Genomic DNA, 22,811 nt, shown 5'->3' with positions numbered 1-22,811 from the left:
GGCCTGCCCAGGCTCACCAGCAGCTCCTGCAGCACGCAGCTTCTTCATCCCCTGCCCTGCCAAAACCCCTCAGCCCCACTGCGGCCACCTCCATCCCCAGGGGGAGGAGGGTGAGCGTGCTGAGCTACTGCTGGGGGTCCGCAGCAGTAATGACATATGAGGGTGTTGCTGCGGTTTCTATAGAGACATTTATTGGAAGGATATAAAAATACAGTGTAAATTTTAATAAGATGTATTTAAACGTGTCTCAGGCACAGTCCCACATGTTGGCAGGAGATGAGCCCAGGAGATTGGCAGTGTGTCCAGATTCCCTGCTGCACCCAGACCCACCGAGCAAAGCAAAACCTTGGTCCCTAGAGATGAGCCAGGACCCTTCTCACACCCTTCTGGTCCCTCTGCTCCCTCAGCCTCTGCTCTGAGCTGCTCCCTTCGACAAGAGCTCTCGCAGCGGGCAGCATTTTATCAACCAGCCCTCAGAAACTCAGCCTGGGGCAGGGCTCGGTGCAGACACCCCCAGAGTCCAGGTGAAATGCTGTAAGAAATGCCCTTGGCAGAGCTCCTCCTCCTCCTCCTGGTACACCGATAATGACAGTAAATACGTGCAATATCACACCACTTAGGTTAATACGGAGTAATGTGTAAATGAGCATCGTGGGTCTCTAACTGTCCTCCTGCTGCAGCTGTTTCCATTCGAAAGCCCCATCCAAAGCCAGATCGAAATTATCCTTCTCTTGCTCTCGGGAGAGTTCCAAAAACACCTGAAATGGGCAACATGAAGTTCGGATCACTTCTCAGACCCTCCCTAACCCTCTGATGCACCTTTGCAGGCGGTGCAGCTCCTGCAGTTTCTTGCCTCCTGCCCAGACCTGGCTTCTGTTCCTGCTCACGCCTTTGCAGCACGTCTGTCACCTACCTGAGCCAAAGTGTTCAAAGAGAAGCTGTACTCCTCGAGGCTGAAGTTCTGCTTGGCTGTGGAGAAATGGAAATAGAGCTGAAAATTACCAGTCGGTGCTCCACCTTTTCAAAAAGCCATCTTCCCTTGCTCTTACCTTCCTCTAGCTTGGCGAAAGACTGGGACAGGGGCAGCGCATCTTCCATTGGGACCTTGTAGACGAGCAAAGAGGGGAACCTGGGAGGAAAAGAAGAGGTGATTCCTGCTCGGTATTGACCATTGTCAATACTGTTTTTTACCATGAAAAATGCCTTTTTTCATGTCACACTATGAGCTGGACCTGTGGGTGTTTTATTGTGGGGATGGCAGCAGGGCTGGACTTGGTGACATTATGGGACCAGATCCCTACAGAGGGACTCTGACCCCTCTGCCTCTCTTCACCTGAATCCTGCATTTGCCCACTGCACTGGGCACACTTTTGGGGAAGAGGTGATCCTGGAGCCTCTGTTCATCCTGTATTTATACTCACCGCTCCTGACGGGCTGCACTCGGGAAAATCCTCAGAACCTCAGTGTGGAGGAGATCCGTGCTCTCTGGGTCCTTGACTTTAATTTCCAGCAGGTAGCCTTTGCCAAACTTGCTCTTCAGGTACTGAATGGAGCCAATGCACCTGCAGAGGAGGGGTAAAGCATGAAGTCAGTGTGAAACCACTGATCCCCAGCTGTCTGCTCCTTCCCAAATCGTCCTGCAATGGGGAGCACTTCATAACGCCCATGCTGGGGGGCTCAGGAGGCCGAGGCTGGAGGGGAAGACCCCATTGGACCCAGGGGGGCTAAAAAATATTTCCTGTCCCAGCCACACCACTGCCCACCGTAGCTGCCCAGCCACCAGGATGGCCACACGGTCGCACACCGCCTCCGCCTCCTCCATGTAGTGCGTGGTCAGAATGGCCCCCGTCTCCTTGGTTTTCAGGGCGGCACGGATCATTTTCCTGAGGACACAGGAAAAAAAAAGAAAAAAAAAAAGAAAAGCCAACACTCCCTAGAAATGCCAGACATGTTTTCTTAAACCTTTTTGCCCCTCCAAATACGCCTACCCCTAAAACTAACATAAAAGGATATAAAAACTTTAGACTGGTGACACTTGGAAATAATGAGAATTTTTCTTATTTTTGACTCAAGTCCAATTATGGACTCTTAAATCCATATACAACCATCGTAAAATCTACAACAATGATAGATTCAAAAGAAAAAGGGCTTCTCTTTTCTTGCTCATGCATTAGTTGGGGAGATCCAGGAAAACAGCGATTCTGATAAAACCACTGGCCCAACGTGAGCAGCACTAACCGCAGATGAGGTAAAATGCCCTTTACCTAACCCTACACATTTACCGCTCGGTGCCCGGGTCCTACTCACCAGACACAGCGCTGCCCCTTGGGGTCCATGCCGGTCGATGGCTCATCCAGGAGCAGCACCGCGGGGTTGCCCAGCATGCACATGGCGAAGCAGAGCTGCAGAAGGGAAAGGGGCTGGGGTCAGGTCTGCTGCAGCCCCCAGCACCCTGTCTGCAAAGGGCTGTGGGCAGCATCACATTGCTTATGGGAACTGAGCCTCTGGTTTTAGGAGACACAAACTTAGAAGATGCTGGGTGAGCTCAGCCCACCGTGGGGTGCAATGCGATGCTCTCCTGGGGGCTGGGAGCACACACAGGTCCCACTGCTCACAGAGGGCATTTTGCAACGCTCAGCATAGGAACAAAAAAAGCACCTTTCTGGTTATCCCAGCAGATAATTTTCTCGCTGATTTTTTTAAGTAGTCCTGAAGCTCCAGAGCATTCACTATTCTGTGGGGGAAGGGAACAAAGGAAAAAAAAAAACAAAAAACACATCAAAACCGACGTTTTTGTTATTCCCAATTGAATACTCTAATCAGAGGTTTCCAAAACAATAAGAAAACAGAACTTTCTTCCCCTGGTTCTTGGCTCCTGTTTGTTTTCATTAAACATTTATTGTGTTGTAAAAATGTGAATGAATATTTGAAGCAGAGTGCACTGAATAGGCCACAAACTCTTTTCTAAGAACAATCACTCGTGTCAACAGCATTATAAATCCACTCCACCTTGCCGGTGTCAGCTCAGCAGGCAGCACTTAAGCACCCTTCTTGTAGTGCCAAACAATAAAACCCGAGATTTTAGAAATGCTTCCTGCAGATAACGTACTTAAAAGGGACGTCAGTGGTAAATCTATCCCCACCAAACACACTTAGGTAAATTGGAGATTTTCTCAGCCCACTCACTTAATCACAGCATTCAGCACAAAATCGCTTTTGCAGATTCATTTCCCGAGTTCCTTCCAAGGTGCCCCCTGGCTCACAGAGGACTTTGACCTTCTGGTCTCCTCCCTGTGCCTTAGGAAGAGGAATAAAACCTTGTCCAAGACCTGGCACCACCCTGCCCCGTACCGGTTGACAGCAGCAGCCATATCCTCCTTGCGCACTCCTTTCACGGCCGCGTAGACCTGGAGGTGCTGGTGCACGGTGAGGTCCGGCCAGAGCGGGTCGTCCTGTGGGCAGTGCCCCAGGTGGTCCTGAAGGCAGCATGTCGCTCCTTCTCGCCTCCGCAGCAGCACCTGTACAACCACGCCGATGTTTCACCTCTCCCAACCTTGCCCAGACCCAGGCATAGGGCTCAGAGGAAGGCCAGGGGGTTTCAGCAGGATTCAACGGGGAGGGAAACCCAAGAAGCAAAGGGCTGATTTTGCAGCCCTTGGCTACATGGCTCCTAAATATAGTCACGGTGAATCCAGGGAGATGCAAGTGATTGGTAAAGCTAAAAGTGATTCACGATAATTTTTATTAATACACCATTTAATTTAATGGCACAAATGATTTGCTTAAAACCTTGGTCCCTCATACTGCTTTGAAGAAAATCATTCAATAGCTAGGTGCAAGCTTTGCATGTGCACTTTTTGTGGACATTTATCCCTTCTCTCCAGACTCCAGGTGCCTCCTACCTGCCCAGCAGTTGGTGTCGTCTCTCCAGCAATCATCTTGATAGCTGTGCTTTTTCCAGCTCCGTTTGGCCCCAAAAGTCCCAATACTTCCCCTGAAATCAGGACAAAACACTTATTAGTAATAATCACCATTTAACAAATATATCAGGCAGAGTCCTATTAAAAGAAAAGAAAAAAAAAAAAAAAGCTTAAAAGAGAATGTATTAATAGCAAAGATCAAATAAAATTAAACAGCTGTATAAATATATACTCTGAGAGTCCATAAATTACATTTCAACTCTATAGCCAATGTGAGTCTGAACACTGCTCTGAGGTCACCTAGGAATTGCAGTGACTGCTGCAGAGGGGGTTATGGCATTTTAAATCAGAGGTCTAATTGGATCAGAGATTAATTGGATGCATCCATCTTATTCATTACCACATCGGCCATAGCACAGATATGCCTTAACCATGGAGCAAACAGATTCTGCCTTTATGTCGTGGCTCAGATGACTGAGACTCTTCAGAGGATTATCTCTTTGGGTATGAGTAACAGGGTGAGTAAAACAGTTCCACTTCTCACCTTTATTAACACAAAAAGAGATATTTTTGGTGGCCATTTTCTTCTTCTTCTTAAAAACAGAACCCGCTTTCTTTGTTTTATATTCCTTGCATAGATTGCTGACAATAATAACTGATTTCTGAAAGCAAGCAGGAGGAAGAAAGATTAGTCTATTATATTGGGGAGCATTAATACTTCAGTAATATTTTTCCATTAAAAAAAAAAAGCAAAACAACCTATAAAGATCTTTGAATTTGATTTGTAGTTCTCTGAGAGTCTGAGGAGTGCTCTTAAAAGCTTTTTTCTCTATCCTGATGGGACCCACTCTGTCCCTTTGAGGGCTGGATTTTCCTACCGAGGAGTAATACAGCCAGAGCATTGACTTGCCTTTATTAATCTTGTTATTTATTTATTTATTTTAACCAGAAGTTCTATTACTGATATCAAATAAAGAGGGAAGGACCACACTCGGTCTTACCTCCTCCTGACTCGGAGCTATGATGGCATTTCTCACTGCTGCTCTTTCAGCTTTAACATCTTCATCCTCCTCTTCTTGCTCCTCAGGATGCTGGTGGCTGCTCTCATTTCTTGGGGAAATTCTACAAACCCAACAGGTTCATCTTAGCAGTTTAGTCTTTACCCTTGTTTTCCACCAACACATTTTGGATAGGCCAAGACTGGTTCAACATTTCCTTTTTTTTTTTTTTTTTTTTTCTTTTCTTTTTTATCATTATTTTCTGCAGGGCTTTCTGCGTTGTATGGAGAAGCAGGCTAGTACCTCCTCACAGCACAGGCAGCACCATGTGGAGGCACTAAAAAGCTTGAGGGCTGTTTTATGCTATCATAACATTGCAGGATTTAAGAAGGGATTTTAGTTATAAAAAAACCACCAGTAGTAAAAATAAAGAAAACAGAAATAGGGACATGAAAATCCTGACATTTGATCTAAATGTCTTCAAGGAAAAGCAGTGTGCCAAGAGATTAGATCTCGCATGTGCCTGGGGTGCATGTGTGTTTATACAAACCTAAATACCGGGTCCTTTCTCAGAACTGTTCTTCCATATTTTATCTCCAAATACCGAAGAAGAAAAATGAAACCCACAGAATGGATATAAGGCTGAAAAATAGAGGTTGGCACATTAACAGCCTTGCCTTCCTTTCTACTGTGGCTGAAGCTGAAAAGATGGAGGCAGTGTTATAAAAGAGGTGAGGGGGAAACCCAGTGTGTGGAAAAGCCCATTACCATCTAACTCGGGGTAATCCTGAAGGCGGTGAACTCTGCTATCATTTATCAATGCACGAAACATCAATGGCAGAAGCATTAAGCGAGCTAGGCTCATTTCATTTTCCCTTACCTGTTTCAAAGGAGCAAAGCTATTTTTGCACAGGTGGGCAATCTGTCATCCAGACCCCCCGACATCCACCTTCTACATGAAATGAGCTTCCTCTTAGCTGAGGACAGGGTTTGGGAGACACACATTCCTAAATCAAATTAATCTTAAATGTTTTCTTACTGCAAAGACGGCTATTAGCACATGGTTCCTGGGACTAGCAGCAATTAAGTCAGCGTCCTCTACAAAAATCTGCAAGAATAAAAATATATATATGTAGTGAAGACCTGCAGTTTTTTAATATAAAGCTGGCTAGTGTTGGAAGGCTTAAATACAAACAGAAAATACAACAACAACATATAAAAGTTTCTGATTTACCCGAAATGTTCACCATACAGACCCTTGGACTTGGGCACCCCAGTTCCAGAAAATGGCCCAGCACTCAGGAGGTGCATCAGACTTTTTTTGGGGGGATAATGGTCTATTAGAGGAAAACATCTGGTCTCCTCCTCCTTGGGGGCCCAACAGAGGGGGACAGGACAAAGCAGGACTCTCTTCTGTTTGGACTTCACTCCTGAGTCACTTATAACACATAAAAAGTCTTGCACATAGTTGGAGGGTTTTGTTAAATTCTGAGCTGCCTTTCCACGATCACCCCTAGCTGAGAAGAAGTAAAGTGCCTCGTGGGTTTTCATAACGCTCATACGCTTTCCATGCAAAGTCAGATGTATAACCTCAAATTTTCTCTTACGGTTGCTTAGGCCAAGTTATTTGACTTTGCATGGAAAGAATTAAGATTGCTTACCTAATCTACAGGCATGGCTCAACTGCACGAGAAGTAGCCCCTAGCAGTAACGAGCAGCTGGATAAATTACATCTGATCTGACATGGTTATCCAACAATGCGCTCTGATGGTTTGGAAAATCCTACCCACACGAAGAAACTAATGAGTCTTCCCAGGATGCAGCATGTGATCAGCACCAGACTTTGCTTGCCAGAGCAAATGCTTTTGTTGTGCAGAATTCGTATAGAGCTGTGGGTCTCTCGCCACCCAGTGCCCCTGCCTACCTGCTCGCTGTTGATCGTAACGCCCAGCAATGGGTACAGGGGAATCAAGAGAGACATGAGGTAGAGGGAGACACTCATATCAAGTGTGTAATCCATGACTCGGCTGATGATAAAAGACACGAGGCATACCTAAAAACAAAACAAGAGAGTTACTCAGCTGATACAAAGGGATACACTCCTCACTGGTCATCAAAATTGCATAGATGTACATTTTCAGTTCCCTGTTGAATTTCTCAAAATGGACAAGAAACATACAGAGAAAAAAGGGTAAGGATGCAGAAGGGTAAGGATGCAGAAGGCACTCAGCTGTCTCTGCCTAAGGGAAGGCTGCTGGCTTGGGCCAGCTGGGGAAAGTCCAGAAACAGGGCTGCTTTGGGCAGAATAAAACAGTATGGCTTCTCATCCTGTTCCCATCCCAGTCCGTGCCAAATACCCACCTGAGCTGCCCAGAATAAGGGAACGGAATACAAGCTCCCTGTTAGTTTGCTTTTGAAACTTTACCTTGAGCAAGACCTTTGGGCAGGAGAACAAGATTTGCAATGGTCCAAAATGTGAAATGAATCCTTATTTCCAGAAATGTGAGAGCAAAGGGCTGGGGGAAAAGAGAGGGACTGGCACTGAGCAGAACACAGTGATGCTAATGTACATAGAACTGCCTACTATAAAACATATGTCCTTATCTATGTCTTGGACCTATACTTGATATCTTGATCTCTAGTTCATCTTTAAGAGCTCAGAATACTTTTCTGTAAACCCTACATCACATTATCTAGCCATATGCTTACCACGATCAGGATAAAAGACCAAAAATCACAGTTCCATCCTTTGCGAAAGATGAAGGAGATTAAATAGATGAAGAGAACAATGGAAACTCCGTAGCCCAAAGCACCCATGACCTGCAGAGAAAAGTGCTTTTATTAGAGAAAATGGAGCTGTGTCAACAACCAGAAACCTGTATGCAGCAGTGTGGTTCAGTTTACATAGCCATAAATTAAGATCAGGGCATTCAGAAATTACCACAAATTGACTGCTGAGTGTGAAGGAACGTATTAAGACAAGATTTATTGCCTTTCATTTCCAGCTGGGGAAATCCTCATAGGAGGTGAAACGAGGAGAAGGGCAGTAAGGATTTGGGAACCTGTAGGTGTGCCAGCATTGGCTACACTCATGCATTTTAGTCCTGCCTGCTGAAAATGAACTGCTAAATCCTTCCATGGTCCTGCATTGCTTTATGGAGATTTCCTGAAAAAAGCTGCCTCCCTAGACTGCTGGCTGCTGTCTCAGCTACCCTTACTCTTGCTCAAATCTTTACCCAAATCCCGCACTAATGAACCAACAACCACCAGGAGAGGACGTACCAGCAAGAAGATGTTGCCGATGCTCCCGGAAATCTTGTTGCTCATGGCGAACTGAAGGCCGAACATGGAGAAGAGAAGGAGCCAGCAGAGAGGGATGTCCACCAGCGCCTGGCCGCACCAGTACGCCGAGGGGAAGAGCCCCGAGACCCGCAGCTGGGCACGAGCTCCTGTCTGGGAAGGCACATGTTGGCCAGCTGCCATTTGGCTGGTTAAATGCCAAATTTATTTACTTATTTATCATCTTCTAGCATTCTGTGCTGGCTCATGGCCACATAGTGAAAAAATCCCTTGAGATGCCCATCGTATTCAAACATCTTCATGGCAATACAGTTATGAACCCCAACCTGCTCCATTTCAGTGAATTTACCTTATAATCCTGCAAGTAGCCCATCGCAAAGTGAGGAGGAAAACCAGGGAACAGCAACAGCATGTAAATGAGGTAGAAAGAAACAAAGTAATCCCAGAATCGTGGATTATCTATCTGAAAAGAGAAGAACAAAAGGTTTGTAGAGAACATGTGCAGCGCAGTGGCTGGATGCCACAGTTCATTTCGCTGCATTTCTCGAGGAGTACAAGACAATGAGAACAAGGCGGGCCTTTAGCCAAATTTTGGCAGGAGGAAGGTTTTCCTCACAACCACGGCAAAGTGCTTTCACTGGAGAGGAGAGGCTCCACGTGCCTCCCTGCTGCAATCTGATGGCTCGCTGAGACCTGAAGCCTTTTTTAAGAACTGTTCTTTGACACCCAGCTATCAGACCCTGACACTTACAGAGAAAAAAGGGTGACTCCAGATCCGAATGTGCGTGGTGGAGTTGAGAGCTCTCAGCAGAGCGTTGCTGATGATGTTCACGAGCACTGGGAAGCAGTTGACGGCCTCCATGTGGCACAAGATGGTGAACCTGTAGCTCTTCAAAGAGCAAGAAACAAAGGTGAAAACTCTTGGCCAAGAGAATCCAAGCCTGAAATAGCTAATTCTGCTTATGCCTTGTGTGTCAATTGCTTAATTCTTAAATTGTTAGGAAGAAATGGTAGGGCAAGAGGAAAAATCCTCACCTGGCCTTCACGAGACACTTTTATAGCCCCATTGTGTTTCAGCTCTTCTGTGATATTTTCCTGGCTTGTGATTTCCACTGTGAGATCTTGGCTCTCGAGAGTGTGGATAAAGTCTTCAATGCCTGAGCCTGGTGTGAAAGCCAAAAGCAGAGGAATCATAATACTGAGCAACAAAAGAGGCTTTGATGGTTTCTTTTTTGAATCCATGACCACCAAACAAAAAAGCAGACAAAATCTAATGACCAGGGAAGCCAGACAGCACGTCGTTTTTGTGAAGTTAATGGATTACACACTCACTGACTGAATTTTTGCCCTTTTTTTTTTTTTTTTTTAAATAACATCCACTAAGAGGAATGTCAAAGGTAAAACTCTGGAAGCAGGCTGATCAAGGATTACTGTGTCCTTGCTGGAGCGTGGTGCCCAGTAAGACGCACACTCTGAAAAAGCAGAATTTGGGGCAGGGAAAGAACAGCCTCCCTTCTAATCCCATCTGCTGGGATATCCCTTTTCATGTCTGCATCAGGACCTCATCAGCTGCTGAAGCAAAAGTAGGCTTCATTCACAACCCTCTAAAATGGTGATTACCCTGCTCTGCTCTCACCAAAACTTTCACCACCCTTTACACCCCCTTCATCCTACAACCATCGTCCCTTTCCCTTCTTTTCCTTAATGGGAGAGAACAGCCCCGAACAGGACAGGATGACAAGGAACCTCCCTGCCCCTTCCCCTCACCCGTGCTGTTGTGGACCAGCAGGCTGGTGGTCTCCGCTGGAGCCCTCTTCCCCAGGGGCATGAAGTACCGCGCCGAGGAGAGCTCCCAGGCGCTCATGCTCTGCCAGGCAGCAACCAGGGCCAGTTGCAAAACCAGAGGAAGCAGAAAAACCACATAGAGCAGCAAACTACATTAAGAGAGAAGTGAATAAACACTCGGAAAGTGGGTATTTTGTAGACTGTGTGTGTATTGGGAAGGATATGCTACCCCCGCATCTCCCTTCTCGTGTGCCAGACTGAAGACTGATGGGGCCAAATGAGCTCAGGCACTGACAACATGAGAGAAGTTTTAAAAAAATATAAAATTAAAAAGGAAGTCTGAAAGCAATATTTTCCTTGCTGTTTGTACACATTAGTTTATTTTAAAATTCCCTTCCCTACCTGAAATAAAACTGTTCCTAAATTATCATTTTATTCAGAGAGAAAATTGGTTTCCCTTGCATAAATCACTCAGTGTAGGAAAGAAGCTGCACAAAGGATACCAAGTATTAAAACTTTAAAGAGAGAGGGAAAGAGAGAGATGGGAGAGGCACGTGTGTGTTTGAGGCAGGTTTTATATTACTGGCACTGGAAAGGAAACAGCTTTCCTCATCTCTAAGTGCAGATTGCCAAAACCATCCATAGCCAAGACGTGACATCAATTACTCCAGATGCTCATCAGAACACGAGTGTGAAAATCATCCCCCCTGCTGTGACCGCATTGAGCTCCAGCTCTGCTTGAGAGCATCCCTTTGGTACTCACATGGACCGGAGGTTTTTCACCGAACCCTTGAGCTTTAGGAAGTGCACCCAGGCCATGGCAGAGACCTGCTGCCTCCAGAGCGCCGCGCCGCTCACCATCGCCTTGCTGGTGCCCGAGAGCAGCAGGGAGCCCGGCTCCATCTCCTCAGGGCACCGCGGTCCTGCTTCTGCCCACTCCTCCCCAGGGACATGCTCATCTGTGGAGCACACGCAGTCATGTCTGAAACCAGCTTTTACATTACAATGTGGGGAAAAGTATGAGCCCCCTGGTGATCGGCTGCTGGGGTTGTAAAGCAGCCGGGCTCTTTGGCTGGGGGTTGTGTGTTTGCGGTCACACTTGTACCTTCTTGTCCCAATGTGGCTTCTTCTTCCAGCCTCAGGAAAACATCCTCCAGGGTTGTCATGCTAACTCCATAATTGATAATTCCCTGGTCGGAGCAGCTGTCGAGGCCACGGAACAGATCTGTGTGACACAGAGACCGTCAGTGCCTTCAGGTTTCCTGCACGAGCACGTCTCGAGGGACTAAACTTTGGTGCAGCTGAAGTCAGCAGGGAAAGGGATAAAACGTTAACTGCCAGGATGCAAAGCATTTGGAGGGAACCCAAAGCTGCCGTACACATAAATCATGTTTCAGACTATGCCTCTGGGGCAGCAGCAGGGCCATGGGGCTGCCAGACTGAGCATGGCACACGTGGGTGAGTGAGCATCTGCCTGCTGCTGCTGCAGGTACGGAGTAGTACCAGTTATGTGGAGTTTCCTCTTATCACTGTTATTTCTTTTACCATCAAGAAAAAATAACCCGCAGTAACACTTGTGGCCCAGGTTGCCTGTCACATGTTTCATTACAAGCAGAAGAAGAGCATTCATTACACTATTTGATCTGAACTGTATGGATGCCCAAATTGTAGGAAGAAAAAAAAATACAACTGTTCTGAAGTCCTCATGTGACCCGTGCTGAGTCTTCTGAGAGTCTTCATTTCTCTTTCCTCACATACATTTCTGATTATTTTTATCCCACTATGGACAATTCTCAATTATTGTCATGTACATTACCTGGGAATTTATTCACGTTTTCTAATGGCAGTTTATATCTCAGCTCATATTGGCCGTGTCCCGAGAATATGACGTTGGGGATGTGCTGCCTAACCAGAGATGTCACGCTCTCTACGTTACAGGACTCACTGACATGGATCCTGTTCAGATGAAAAAAAGCAAAACAAAACACAAGACAGATGGTTAATTTTTATAAAAACAAAACAAAAATGAAAAAGCACTGTATTTGCTAGGATGGATAAAATAAAAATTCCAGCAAACTTCATTAATTCTCTCGAGCATAGTACTGCTTCAGTTAATTTAACTGAATATGAATTCAGCTCATTTTGCTGCTTTGACGGTTTCCTTCTTACAGTCCTTCTGGCAGATTCCTGTACATGCATATTCCCAGACACCAGTATAGGGCTGAAGCAGATACCTTAAATGATAGCCGATCCCCCATTTTTTCTTCAAGAACAGGGAAGAGCCAACACACTTCAGCCTCCCATGCGAGATAAAAGCCTTGCGGTCTAAAGAAACAAAACATCAAAGGAATGTAAAATGTATAGTGGTGTTTTGTGTATATATATACACACATATTATTATTTTTTTTTCTTTTTTTTTTTTTTTCTTTTTTTTTCCCCAAAGGCAGATCAACGATGTTCTTTGCTTTTCAGGGGGCAGATCCCTTTGACCCAGGTTTTCATCCCAAGCTGGTTGGCCTGGGGAAGGCATTCCTGTGCCAGGGATGTTCTGCATCCTTGCAGAGGCTGAGCCTGTGCTCACCAGCGAGGATGTCGGCCTCGTCCATGAACTGGGTGCTGAACAGGATCACCCGACCAGCTCTCTGCTCCTTCAGCAGGCTCCACACCTGGTGCCGGGAAAGAGGATCCAGCCCAGCCGTCGGCTCATCCAGCAGCAGCACCTGCACGAGGGATGCACTCAGGCACTTCACTGCAGGAACACTTGCCCACTTTGTGGATTTGGTGGTCCCTGAGAGGCCAGGTCCTGGCACCAGCAGAGCCAGGCCACCTGGTTTGCAGGAGCAACCATTCTGGGAGCTGCGCAGAGCTCAGGCAGCTCTCTGCTTTAAACTAGATCAGCAAAATTAAGATTAAGAATTTACCATTGTTCCAACATAACGATGACCACATTAAAATTATCAAATGGACCCAAATGTTCCCTACATGACAGAGCCATAGGCAATATACCTGGTAATTTAAAATTAAATTTTAATAAACAAAACAAAACAAAACAAAACAAAAACAAACAAACAAACAAACAAAAAAAAACTAAAATTTAAAGCCATAGGTAATTTACCTGGGGGCTCCCAAGCATGGCTATCCCAATGGATAACTTCCTTTTTTGCCCACCGCTGAGTTTCTCAGCTTGAGTGTCCTGAACATTACTGATGTCCAGCAGCTCCAAAATGGTTTGCACCTAGAAAAGCACAAGAAAGTCCGCTCCCAGCACCAGCTGCCCTTCTGTCCTTTGGGAGCCACAGAGGAGATCTGGCTGCCTTGGGAGCAGCTCCCAAGGGTGCTTCCCAGTGCCTGGCTCCTGCCTGCCCCCCAAGAACGCCCCCTGCCCTCTTTAAGGCAAAGAGTTGAGTAGTTTTGGTTGCACTGAGCCCCCAAATCTGCCTGGCAGAAGCTCTACACCAGCTTCAATTTTCAGGGGAAACAGCCAGCCCTCTGAGCTTTGCACTGCCCAGCAAACCTTTGCTGAAATGAGGGGTTTGCCTGCCCTTGCCAGGCAGTGATGCCCTTCAGGGGAACACCCCCTTACCTCTCGCTCTACCTCTCTGGACTTGATGCCCTTGATCTCTGCAAAAGTTCGCAGGTTTTCTTTCACCGTCAGGACTTCGAACTGTACATTGAACTGTGGGCAAATGCCGATCATCTCTCTGATCTCTTCCCTGTCTCCTATTTCAGAGAGCTTGTAGTCATAGATGGTTGCAGAGCCTGTTTATACAAATAAACACAAGGGGTGGGAAAGAATTGGTCTTTAGAGGTCCTAAATCAAGCCCCCCCATCCTACCCTACCCTTTGCAGTCCTACCTTCAGAAGGCAGAGTCAGTCCGCTGAGGACATTTAACAACGTTGTCTTTCCAGCCCCACTGTGACCGAGTAAGGCAGTGATCTGACCCTCGTAAATATTTAAAGACAAACCTAGAATAAAAGCAACACCAAGTTTGGGAAAAAAAGAAAGAAGTTTTACTTGCCTCTACTCATTGTCAAAGGCAAGACAAGTCCAGGAATATAAGAACTGAGTAGCAATATTCAGTCAGAAGTGCATTAAGCAAACTGAGGAAATGTTCTGCAAACTTAGAACAGATTCTTCTGCCTTTAATTTGTAATTAACAAAGAGAAAGCAACATGACAACTGAAAAAAAGCTTTCTTCTTCTCTTTACTCTTACTGGGAATGGAAAATCAGTCAAGAAAAATGGAATAAAATTGTAATCAGTTGCATCTGTATCTTAGATAATTTTTCAAGCAATCCAAATATTGTTTTATTTCTTTGGCCATCTGAAATATTTGCACAACTTCTTTTCTTCACCTTTAATAGGAATTAATATCACAACTTTCCTACCTCTTAAGGCTTCTGTTTTCTTGTCTTTCTTTTTATATGCCTTTTTAATATTGTTGAGTCTAAAAGGAAGGTAAGGCAGATATTATTTCAGGATTCCCATAAACACACTTCCCTGTTGCCCCTTCTCATTTCTGTGGGTCTTGATTTGAAATGACAGCAATGGCATGAGAAGCATGAGGTCGTGGCAAAGTGACATTAGGGTCCGGCAGGGTTGGGCATGCTCCATCTGCAGATGTGGACATCGCTACCTGGCATGCACTGACAGCACCAAACCTTGAAAAGACAAGGTCAGGCCCACTGCCAGGGGTGGCTTTTTACTACAGGCTGCCCTCCGGGTTCCCCTCGCTGTCTATAATGGTTGTTTAACCAAGTGTATTGCAAAACAAAACAAACAAAACGAAATGAAAACAAACCCAGCAGTTTACCTGAATTTCACCACTAGTGACCAGCATGAATGACCTATTTAACTATAACCTATTTAACCATTTTCACCCTAATTTTTCTATGTGAAACAGGTTTGCAAAGCCCTCATGGACATAGAAACTGCCTGGATGGATGGAAACAGAGCTGATGACAGGAGTGGTGGAGTACTGGGAGCATTGCCCCAAGCTACCAAGCAAAGGGCACGATTAGCAGTGCCTCCTCTCTCGACCTGATGGCCTCCTTCCCCATGAAGTCGGCGGGCACCGGCTCCACATCATCTCCTGGGGGCTCCTCAGGGCTCCTTGCACTGTGGGGTCCCTCCCCAGGGCAGCCCCTCCTGCTCCGCATCCAGTATGAGGGCTTCAGGCAGAAAAAAGCTGGGTGTGGGATGCCATATTTCCCTGAGAAGCACAGAAAATGATCCATGGTTACCCAAATACACATTCAAAGTGTCATCCTACTGCAAACATGCTGGAGTTTCTGAAAAATACCTGTCTGCCCCCAGATTGGTGCTTTGTCCTGTTAAGAAAAGGTTGGGGATTTTCATCAGTGTGCATAGGAGCTGGGTTAAGCAGAACAAGAAAGGTGGCTTCAGAGCTATTTCTAATAAATTCCAATGTTTATATAATGAATTAAAATATTGTCCAAAACATAGTAAGACTATTTTCTCAGAAACAGCTCAACAGCAGTACAAGTATAAGTAGAAAGGAAAACAAAACCCTAAATACTCTGTTATCTTTGATTTGGGAATTACAAGAATATGGTAGACATAAAGAAGTCCCTGAGCAGGGTAATACCTTTTTTTCAATCCAAATCCTATTTTGTTTGACTTAGACAATGGAGCAGCCCATCAGCTCCTTGAGGAGCTATTACATGCAATCCATATAAATCAAAACTATAAAAGAGGAAAGTATGGTCATAAATATAAATTGCTCTTACCCGGCAGAACTTTGTCGAAGTACATGGCTAACAGCATGTACAGGACTGAGTCAAAGATCAGCATAATGTAAGTTGAAAATAAAAAGTATGATTCCTCCATAAGGTTAGAAAAAGAGAAACCTATTCCGTATTTTTCCAAATGGAAAACCTGAAATAAAGGACAAAATTGAAGAGAGGGGATTTGGGATTTTTTCACAAAATTGCTCTGAGGGGACCCAGGGCAGCAAGTAGCTGGGATGGTTCATTGGCAGAGATAATGCCCCATACCTTGGCAATGCCAGCATTAAATGCAAAAGGACAAAAGAGACCCAGAAACCACTTCAAAGGCTCTGGAAGATTTTCTATCAGCACTGCGAGGCTCAGGCAGCCGAAGAGAAAGGTGATGAGGAACCCCATGGAGCCAGCAAGTTTGGATGTCCGTAAGAGGGAGCAGAGCATGAAAACCATGTGGATCTGTAAGAACAGAGGCTGCCTTCAGGCTCTGAAGGAGAGAAATATCCATAACCAGTGACATTCCCACTTGCAAAGAGATCTCAGGGGGGTTGGGTCTGTAATAAAATACGCTAACATCCTTTCTCAGTGGGTAGACCTGAGTTTCAAATCAGGTCTTTCTAGGCCACATCCATCCAGCCTGTCAGACCTCCAGGCTGCGAGTCAGATCCCAGCACTGAACCAGAAAAAACACTCATTTATTTCTCTTAGCGTGACCAAGTAAAATTTACAGTCCTGGCCACGGTGCGCGTGGCTCTGGAGCAGTGTTTTGGCTCATCAAAACCTTAATAAACCATGCAGTGGGGAAATTTGGTTCTCAAACCCGACTTACACATGCGAGGCCATAGAGGAAAAACAGCAGCAGGACGGCAGGGAAGCTGCTGACGTAGAAAGCCTCCTGCACCACGAGGGCCGTCAGCAGGCAGGACAGGATCAGCACGTAAACGGCGTAGAGCAGGCTCCAGGAGAGCCTGGAGATGGAAGCCTGCCATTACTTTGCTGTTTAATGAGGAACTGTTGTTACAATTTCACACCAGGACCATTTTAAATTAAAACATTAACTATTTTCTAGGGTGAACCCATTTGTATCCTATGCAAAGCAGACAGCATAGCCCACCTTAGGAAATTCCCAAAGAAAAACAATACTCAGCTGCCATACTCAACCCTTCTGGCTTGTTCTTAGAGTACTGGAGAAAACTTAGAAACCCATTTAACTAATTAACATAGTGTGCAAGTGCCCAAAGTATATTGTTTTTTGGCAAACAGGCATTTTAATTACAATGGAACTCACCAAAATGCAATGTCTTGCAGCCCCATTGTCTTCATGAGTACTTTGAGCTTTTTCCTTTCCCTTACGACATTCATTGATAAGAAATACATGAATGAAGAGAAACACATCACTATAGTAATCATGAAATAACTGTACTCTAGTGTAATCGAGTAGATGACACTCCGGGACTTCATACGGACACCGGCAATTGACTTCATTTCTTCCCAGACAGAATGATTTGCCACCACCTAAAGGAGTTCAAGGTCAAAATCTTAACATTTAATTTATTTTCTACAGTGAGATGGAACTGTATAATGAACCTCTTGATTCATCAGCCCTAGATTTTTTATATTTTTATTTTATTTTATTTTATTTTATTTTATTTTATTTTATTTTATTTTATTTTATTTTATTTTATTTTATTTTATTTTATTTTATTTTATTTTATATGCAGCTTTGTAAACAACATCAGGAAGCAATGCAATAAATCCCAGTAGCAAGGGGCTGCTCACTTGCATGTCTGCACGTCAGCTGGATTCTCTCCCTTGTCTACGGAGAGAAGAATCCTTCCCTCACCCAGTGCTGAGGATCTAGATACACCAGTGCCTTACACCCCCCAGGGCCCTGACTCTCACCCTGGGGATGAGAGCAGCCTGGACAGCTGGGGGTGCACAGACAGGTGCAAGGGCCCCTCTTCTGATCTATTTTTGAAGGACGATTTGGGAAGGAGAAATGACAGACATGCGTACTTTGAAACCAAATCATCCAGCAGCTGTTCGTACTACCCCGCTCTCCTGCAAGAATTGCCTTTTCCTTGACATCTGGGAAATCTCTAGACCAAATCGTGGCGTTACGTTTGGTTCCCAGCCTTCAGGGCTGATTGCAATTTTGAAGATAAACAGAAGTTAGTACAAATCTTCGTAATGAAATCGAAAGCAGTCCTCTTCTGCAGGAAACTGCTGATTCCATCCAAGTTTCCACTGTCGCTGTCAATAACACTCCAGCAGCTGAGTATTTCATGTTATTTTTTTTTCTGGAGAGTTTTCAGACAAGCCTGTCCCTTGTTATTGTCCCAGAACAATTTGTCTTTCCTAGACAGAGTTTAAAATACAAGGAGACCTACTGCAGTTCATAAATCTGATTTACCTCTATGATAGCAGCATCGATGCTGGACTGCAGGGACAGGAAACCTTTGTACCAATACTTGGGGCTGTCACAGTATCGTACTGAGAAATTGTAACAGGTATCTGGAGGGTGGAAGGAAAAGGGCATCACTCATACACCACTGTTGATTTAATAGAAGAGGAAAATTGAAGATTCAGATGCTCTACAGGAACCAATAACTTTAAAAAAATGACAGTTTAATAAAGGCATCAAAGAGCACAAGAAAACAGCTGGGTACCTACCTATGTATCCAAGGTTGTCATTTGGAATAGCCACATTCCCAGTAGGAAACCGGAGGTAATAGGAGAAGTTGTTTTTAAATACAACCCCTATAATTTCATTATTCGAAATCCAGGCTTCCTCCAGGGCTCTCTCACTGTCCATTGCCTCTAGCTTTATACCTGTGGTTTGTAGGAAGAAACACTGCAATGAGTTTCTGCGGTTCTGGAAATGGGAGCACAGGCTTTGGGGATAGATCCCGATTTTGTCAGGGTTGCAGCTCCCCTTCTGCAGTTCTGCTCACTTTACAAAGTGGCAAAGATTTTAGGCAAAGCTTTACATTGCAGAAACACACACCAACCTTTCTAGTAGTTTAAATTACCAGAATTAGTTTTGAAGAATATTTGTGAAGAAATATTTGTGAGAATAGGGCATTTGGGATGAATTTTCTCTACTGACCAAACATACTTGAAAATAAGTAACACAAAACATAACAGATTAAACAAAGACAAAGCTAAATATTTAAAAGACAAAGTTATACCTGTCATTACAGACTTCAAGGCCACTGCATTCATTATCTGCCTTGTGGTTGGGGTGATGGGTGTAAAGGCGATGGTGACGCCAGCAGCATCATAGGCAGGGTCGTCCAGCTGCCCGAGGTAGCTGTGTGGCACCTCAGGGTAGGGGATGTGCAGCATGAAGTTGCCCACAATGAACATCAGTGGCAGGAAGAGCAGAGACAGCATCCACTCCTAGGTAAGGGGAGAATGGAGAAGGGAGTTTAGTAGTATAGCAGGATAGGAGCATCTTCTCTGCAGGATCAAAATACAAACACGAGGCACTCGGTCACACCAGTTTCTTAGACATCAATTAAATAACAAGGTCTTTGGGTTGTGCACATCACCTCATCCAGGGAACCCATTCGTGCTCTTGTATGCATCAAAAAATACAGATATCAGTTAAAAATGCATAGCCTCATAAGGCATTCATTACCAGCAAAGGCTTCTGAAGCGTAATTTAGCTGTTAACATCATAAAAAGAAATTGAAGTATAAGGGAATGCAGGGGTTAGACAATCTTCAGTGGTCACTTTATTATTATTATTATTATTATTATTATTATCATTATCATTATCATTATCATTATTAAATGAAATAAAACTACCTGAAAGCTCTGCATTTTCATCCTCCATTTGATAAGTACATTTTTCCACAAGAGAATTTTAGTTTGCTGGAACACACTCAGATTTCTCTGAAGTCTCCTCATCTTTGAGTGTACTAAAAAAATAATAATAAAACATTACTCTTGGATACAACCAAAGCTGGAACTGCAGCAACTGCTTTTATTTGCACCACCTCTGCGTGTGTGCCAGGGCACCCTGCTCTGCAGATCCCACTGCCACAGACCCTCATCACCCTCAGTGCGTTCCCCATCCTTGCAGCTCGGCATTAAGACACCAATTTTGACCCAATTTCCATGCATCCATGCTTTAAGAGGGCTGGGAGGAGTTAACTGAAGTTGAAATCAGAGTGCATGACATAATTGGCTTGGTTGGCCTTAGTATCCAAGGAATGACAACTACATGGTCAAGTAAAATTGCCAAACTCTACTTGCATGTAGTTTTCATGTGCTATAGGCTCAACACCAAGTTGAGCAATGCCTGGCCATGGTACAAGCTGAGCTCATGCAGAAACCGGAGTCAATTGAAGGCAACTGGGAGCTACGAGAGAACAAATTCTTGGAAGTGCATTCAGAGAGCTGCCATTGTCGGGGTTTTTCACGGGAAATGAGAGAGAAACAAACAGCCACGAGTGTGCATTGGTGGGTTGCTCCCAAAGAGCTGGCAGCATCCTTACGATCTGTGGTCAAAGGAAAACAGGGATTCATTGCCTGGATAATGACTAATGCTGGCACGGAGGCAAAAAGCGAGCTGGAGTAACGTTGCGGATGAAGTATGTCTATGTTAACCATCAGGAAAACAGTCATGAGTAACTTTAATGAGTGAAAGGACACAGTACCAGATGCAAAGGGACTATGCTCACATAAACAAACTGTTTATCTTCTTCAAGTGTTTATATTAACATTTTTCCCCTCCCTTATTACTCTCCACGCCATCCACTTGAATATCCGACATTGTACGATTTCATGGACACTGGGGCCATATTTTTATTTTCTCCTCCATGCAAGAAGTGTGCACCCCATGCAGCACCTGGAGATGCCCTGGCTTTCAACGGGGTCTGGACCACAGCAGCAGGGTTATCTAAGGCATGAATGAACATTAATCCTGAGCTCCTGGCCTCACTGGCAGCCAGAGCATCAGCACAAGTGCCCGAGGAATGGCCAGGCTCTGCTGGAGCAATGTGGTGGGCACCAAGCACTCCACAAGCTGCTGCAAGAAGTGGTGTTCCCCTGTGGGACACGTCGGGAGGAGAGGGATGAGCATGTTGGCTCGGTAACAAGAATCTGCTGTTTTGCCATCATGCTCCAAATGCGTTCTTCTCTTACAGATGCCCTTGTCCAGGCATATAAAAATATGAATTCAGCCTTTGGTAACCACTTCCAGACTTCCCCAAAATTGTGGAGTTGAGCTGAACTCGGACAAGCTGACACATGGCTGGATTTAAGCTTCACACCCAGGAAATCCCGGGTGGGACAGAGCTGGCCACCAGGTCCCATTGCGGATGTCCCACGTGTCCCTCCCATCACCCCCACCTCTGCCTGACCCCAGCCGGTCCCAGTGGGAATTTTTAGCAGTGAAAGACAGACAGAAGATTTTTTTTTTTAGGTTCCATCTTTAGCTTACTCTGCATGTAGGACAGAAATCTGCTCCTCTGTGTGCTGGAGGACCAAAAGTACTGAACTCAGCTGAAGTGCACCATATCCTCCCAGCACCAAGAACTGCCAGAAATACACCTCTGCTGCAAACCAAGCTCCATTTCAGTGTTATCCCATACCAAGGCAGGGCTGAAAAGTCTCTGTCACATTTAAAAGTGACAACAAGCTTAAGCACAAGCTTAACTCAGCCTGTTAGAAAGACACCCAGGGACCCACCTATGCATTCATGTCTCTTGCAGCATTATTTATGCTGTTCCTAATTACTGAATGTTTCCATCTCTCTTAAATACTGATTTTTGTTTGTTTTAAGAATGGTTAAGCCTTACCTTAGTGGGAAAGTCTGAAAGGAATCCAAAGATGGCTCGTTGCAACGTGCCCGTGGACGCAGGGATGCTGAGGCTCCCTGGGAGACGCTGGCCAGTTGCTGCAGTGGTGCTCGGAGCTCCTCTGCTCACGCACTCGTTTCTTCATTCGGGCATTTCTGCCAAAAGGCATTCCTCACACGGACCCGCGCTTCTCCTCAGCTTTCCCCCCCCCCCCCCCCCCCCGCCTTCCTCCTTGGCAGATTTTCAGATTTATTTATGTTATAAAAAGCAAACTGAGCATATTGTTGCGGAGTCGCCGAAGCCGATTCTCTGAAAAAAAAAAGTTACTCAGGAAATTCTTGAGCCCTGGCCAAGAGAGGAAAAATAAGCCCAACAATAAGCCATAGAAAAATCCTTCATCTGGCAAACTCTTACGCCTCTCAGCGCAGCAATGGAGACTGAAGTCAGCAGCAGTGTTTCGGCACACTGCTGGAGGTGGAGGAGCGACCGCTGCCTGTTGCTTATCTCTGCTGACACCGGTTTTGTTTGCAAACTCAGCGCCACGAGCCCTGCTGTGGGAAGAGCAGTGAAGTGCTGCCACCTGGATGGGAACAGCCCTTCGGACTACAAAGCCTCTCGCCAACATCAAAATAAACTTTTTTTTTTTGTTTTTTTTTGACTGACAGCCTGCTTCTAAAGGGCACGGTTTTGATTTTGTGCCCGGGCTGGGGATGCGGCTGTGGAGCCCTGGGGGACCCTTGGAGAAGCGGGGTGAGAAGGAGATGCTGGGCATGAGGAGGGGTTGGAGCTGCTGCCTTTGCTCTGCCCTGCAAAACCCTCTGACATTTAAGTGCCTTTTGGATGCTTTAGAGCCAGATCCAGGCAGACTGAGAGGTGGAGTGAGGCAGGACACGGAGCATCCCAGCGCATCTGCTGGGTGTGCACACCTCCTCCTTCCTTGCGAATGGGGGTGGTGGAATTAAGCAGAGGGTTGGATATGCCAGGTCCTGCTCATGGCTGTCTGAATGAAGGGGCAGTTTCTGTTATGCTTATTATTTTCTCATTTATTATTTAGAGCCAATTCAGCCCAAGCACCAGAAGCATGCAGAAACAGCCAGGCCCTGACATCCTTTCCTCTTTCCTCTCTCCATGTCCCCAGTGGTGTGGACCAGAGATGGGTTGAGGTGGCTGGAACGCACTTTTTGGGTCAAAACCCAGCCCCATGCACCTTCATAGAAAGCACCACCCTTCTCCGCCTCACAACACCAACCAGGA

General features: G+C 45.4%; 1 protein-coding gene across 2 annotated transcripts; it reads right to left on the bottom strand.

Moving 5' to 3' along the window:
- Positions 1-175: 175 nt before the first annotated feature.
- Positions 176-21,766, bottom strand: LOC309885196 (ATP-binding cassette sub-family A member 9-like). 2 transcript variants are annotated; one of them, XM_082774891.1, is made up of 39 exons: positions 21,558-21,766; positions 19,561-19,673; positions 18,939-19,149; positions 18,421-18,579; positions 18,161-18,261; positions 17,036-17,262; positions 16,577-16,715; positions 16,021-16,206; positions 15,754-15,901; positions 15,044-15,215; positions 14,392-14,450; positions 13,859-13,969; positions 13,587-13,762; positions 13,119-13,238; positions 12,585-12,723; positions 12,238-12,328; positions 11,820-11,959; positions 11,109-11,228; positions 10,767-10,962; positions 9,986-10,152; positions 9,254-9,381; positions 8,970-9,107; positions 8,568-8,681; positions 8,201-8,371; positions 7,628-7,738; positions 6,843-6,971; positions 5,958-6,026; positions 5,469-5,560; positions 4,922-5,042; positions 4,465-4,582; positions 3,903-3,994; positions 3,352-3,518; positions 2,659-2,734; positions 2,308-2,402; positions 1,764-1,883; positions 1,422-1,562; positions 1,050-1,129; positions 914-969; positions 176-758 (listed from the first exon to the last, which is right to left on the bottom strand). In XM_082774891.1, the coding sequence occupies exons 2-39, from the start codon at positions 19,660-19,662 to the stop codon at positions 660-662; spliced, it is 4,881 nt and encodes a 1,626-aa protein (XP_082631017.1). In that variant the 5' UTR covers positions 19,663-19,673; positions 21,558-21,766; the 3' UTR covers positions 176-659. The 2 variants fall into 2 exon arrangements, with proteins under 2 accessions (XP_082631017.1, XP_082631018.1); XM_082774892.1 differs by lacking the exons at positions 15,754-15,901; positions 16,021-16,206; positions 16,577-16,715; ... (4 more) ...; positions 19,561-19,673; positions 21,558-21,766 and adding an exon at positions 15,306-15,370.
- Between the last annotated feature and the right edge of the window lie 1,045 nt (positions 21,767-22,811).

This window comes from Aythya marila (genome assembly GCF_965140915.1).
Source record: "Aythya marila genome assembly, chromosome: 18".
Classification (NCBI taxonomy): Eukaryota; Metazoa; Chordata; class Aves; order Anseriformes; family Anatidae; genus Aythya; species Aythya marila.
This window is presented reverse-complemented; position numbering and strand designations above follow the sequence as displayed.